General features: G+C 40.8%; 1 protein-coding gene across 1 annotated transcript in view; it reads right to left on the reverse strand.

Annotated features, from left to right (window-relative positions):
* Positions 1 to 256: 256 nt before the first annotated feature.
* LOC122562338 overlaps positions 257 to 3,560 on the reverse strand; it is a 410,892-nt gene continuing 407,588 nt past the window's right edge. Inside the window, exon 25 of the mRNA XM_043715214.1 lies at positions 257 to 1,963. Within this exon, the coding sequence (XP_043571149.1) occupies positions 1,892 to 1,963 (72 nt within the window). The 3' untranslated portion in view covers positions 257 to 1,891. The remainder of the gene's footprint in view (positions 1,964 to 3,560) is intronic.

Raw genomic sequence — 3,560 nt, forward strand, 5'->3', positions numbered from 1 at the left:
ATACCTTTTGTACAATTGATAGGAACAATATATCTGAGGGACCGAAGCTCAACAGTAGTGTGGATAAGGTTTAATGCAGTAGTGATGCATGTGCCCCATTTTAAATTCAAACTTGCACCTAACAGGTGAAAAACCAGTGCACAGTCCTAATATGACACCAAATTTCACTGAATCAATAATTCAATCCTTTTAACTTCTGTTCAGTATTCTAGGTTTTTTTTAAAAAGCAGATGAATGCTCACAAACAACATTCAGACATGGTGCAAAAATATTTTATTGCTAACATATGCAAAGTTTTGGTGATGTGGTATTTACTGTGTATTTACAATCACAGACAGCAGTTTTTATTATTGGGAAGGGGAGCAAATTCAGCACATTTAAATAAATACAGGGGCCTGCCACTGGCAGAAGCTATGAAGTTACTCAATAACATCTCCTCACACTCTCACATACAGCAAGATGACACCCCTTCTGCACATACTGGGCAACAAAAAAGTTCCAACATTTTCAGATCCTGTTGTTTTATATTTTCTGAGAAACAGGATCTTTTTGGTGGGCTAATGAGAAAAACTGGAATATGAAACTATCAAAATGACAAACACACTCCTTCACATCACTCCAGCTTATAGTTTTCAAGGTAGTGTAAGCACATTTACTCAAACAACATGTCATTAGTACCGAATAAATCAGCTACTGTAACTTGCATTTATCTGCAGTGGATTCTTCTTTGAAGCACTGGTTACTGTTAAAAGGTGAACTTGAAGAGATCCATTTTTTTTGTTCAGGTTTTTTCGACAAAATTACATTTGTAACTACACAAATGGTCAAATTGCAATCTTATTTTTCACTTGCCTTGTCATCTGGTAATCACTCAGTTTTCAATGTTTTTACTTCATGTTAACATTATAAAAAGTCACTTGAGTACTGCACGGAATACAATGAAACTCTTGGTGTACTTGTTATGCACAGGAACAAACAGTGCTAGAAGAATAAGGAATAGCAAGTGCTCACCAAAAGACAGATCAGTTAGGCTTCTGGTTTAAAGTCTGAATATAGATCAGTGTCAATTAAAGATTAACAGTACATGTTGTTTGCTTATATTTCTGTCATATGCTGGCAGTTCCTTTACAATTTTCACTGTAATATGGGATATATGTTCCTCACCAATGGCTGTAGAAATGGCATGAGCAACAGTATCAAAATGAATAAAGCTTCAAAATCACAGCCAAATCTATCTAAAAAGTTTTAAAAGTTTCAAAGTTCAGTTACAGCCCTAGTTAATGGGCTTACAAAAAAAACGCAAAACAATTATTATGGAAGGTTGTGACAATTTTAATAAGATTTGTTTTGTGTGGGAGGTGCTGAAGAGTACTTTGCAGACTGGTAAAATGGGACACTCTAACTTGTACCTTCTGCTCCAAGTATTCAACATCCAGATCAAGCTTCAACTTTCAGTCCAAAAAACAAAATTGAAAATACACAAGCATCCCTTCTCGGGGTTATATACAAGTAGTGTCTTCCATACTTTTTTCTCTAAAAAGGATTTCCCATTTTGTTTACACAGTAGCTTATACAGCAGTGTATATAAATCAGCTTTACAGACTTTGTGAGGGTCAAGAACCCCAAACATCGAAACAAAGAAGCCAATCCCTATGTAGTATTTACAGTTAGAGATTGCAATAAGAATATTCTGCAGTGCATGGAGCTTAAAGTAAATGCTAGAACTTCACAATAATAATCTAAGGGAAATTAGGTGTGTGGGGATGTATTTGCTTTGTTTAAAATACAGCTTCTTTATCACAGCTGCAGCAACCCAAAGCTCACAGAGTCATCTTTGAGCTGCAATTTTCTGCAGGGACAAGGTGCTGGTCTTGAACATGCAAAGGAGCTCTTAAAATTCTTTTGTCTCCTTATTTTCAAATAGATGAAACCTCTGTTGAACAGTAAGTCCTTCTTTGAGACTCTGAAAGGAAGCCAGGAAGAATCATCAATGCAGCACACATCAGACAATGACATAAAACTCAAATAATCAATATTTCTACACCTTTACCAGTGTTCAATTACACCTTGCTTAGCAACAGGCTTATGAACCAGACAAAAATCATAAGATTAACATTGAATAAATAATGTTTTTTTACTATTCTGATTCTTTGCAGTTGTACCTGTTCTCTCTGATGCTTTCAGATTCTAACTGTAGTACAAGTTTTCAAAAACCAATCTTAAGTGCTCTGAACTTAAATAATTTTTAAATTATAGTCTGGATTAATTCAAGGATAGGAAGTATTTGCATCTTTAATTTCAAGGTAAAATGGTTGGCCTTTATATACATTTTAACAGGAAATATATTCGACTTTTTTTTGTAACTTTAACAAAGTGTCTCATAAGGTATGTTTGAGGTAGGGGTGACCACTGATGCTCCTGCCGACTTCATCTGCAGGAAGTGTGGCCAGCTCAAGCTCCTCACAGACCGCGTTAGGGAACTGGAGTTGGAGTTGGATGAACTGAGGATTATTCGAGAGGCTGAGAGGGTGATGGATAGAAGCTACAGGGACATAGTTACGCCAGAGAACAGAGGTAGCTCGGTAACAGTTAGAGGTGGGAAGGGGAGGAAGCAGGCAGTGCAGGGATCCCCTGTGGGTCGTTCCCCTCAACAATAAGTATACTGCTTTGGGTACTGTTGGGGGGGACGGCCTAGCAGGGGTAAACTACAGTGACCGGGTCTCTGGCACGAGGTCCGGTTCTGAGGCTCAGAAGGGAAAGGGGGAGAGGAGGAGAATGCTAGTTATAGGAGACTCTATAGTTAGAGGGACAGACAGGCGGTTCTGTGGACAATGGCGAGACTCTCGGATGGTTTGTTGCCTCCCGGGTGCCCGGATCCGAAACGTCTCGGACCGTGTCTTCAGAATCCTTAAGGGGGAGGGTGTGCAGCCAGAAGTCGTGGTGCACATTGGCACCAATGACATAGGTAGGAAGAGGGGTGGGGAGGTCATTCAGGAGCTCAGGGAATTAGGCTGGAAGATAAAAGCTAGGACGGACAGAGTCGTCGTCTCTGGGTTGTTGTCGGTGCCACGTGACAGTGAGGCAAGGAATAGGGAGAGAGTGCAGTTGAACACGTGGCTGCAAGGATGGTGTAGGAGGGAGGGCTTCAGGTATTTGGACAATTGCATTCTGGGGAAGGTGGAACCTGTACAAGCAGGACGGGTTGTACCTGAACCAGAAGGGCACCAATATCCTGGGAGGTAGGTTTGCTAGAACTCTGCGGGGGGGTTTAAACTAATTTGGCAGGGGGATGGGATCCGGACTTGTAGTCCAGCAAGTAGAGTAGCTGTTTCTCAGGATGTCCAAGAATGTAGGGAGACTGTGAAGAAGGTAGCACTGACAGGGAATACTTACGGACACAGAGATGGGTTCAAGTGTGTATACTACAACGCAAGGAGTATCAGGAATAAGGTGGGTGAACTTAAGGCGTGGATCGGTACCTGGGACTACGATGTTGTGGCCATCACGGAAACGTGGATAGATGTGGGACAGGAATGGCTGTTGGAGGTTCCTGGTTACAG

Source organism: Chiloscyllium plagiosum, chromosome 24 (genome assembly GCF_004010195.1).
Source record: "Chiloscyllium plagiosum isolate BGI_BamShark_2017 chromosome 24, ASM401019v2, whole genome shotgun sequence".
Taxonomy (NCBI): domain Eukaryota; kingdom Metazoa; phylum Chordata; class Chondrichthyes; order Orectolobiformes; family Hemiscylliidae; genus Chiloscyllium; species Chiloscyllium plagiosum.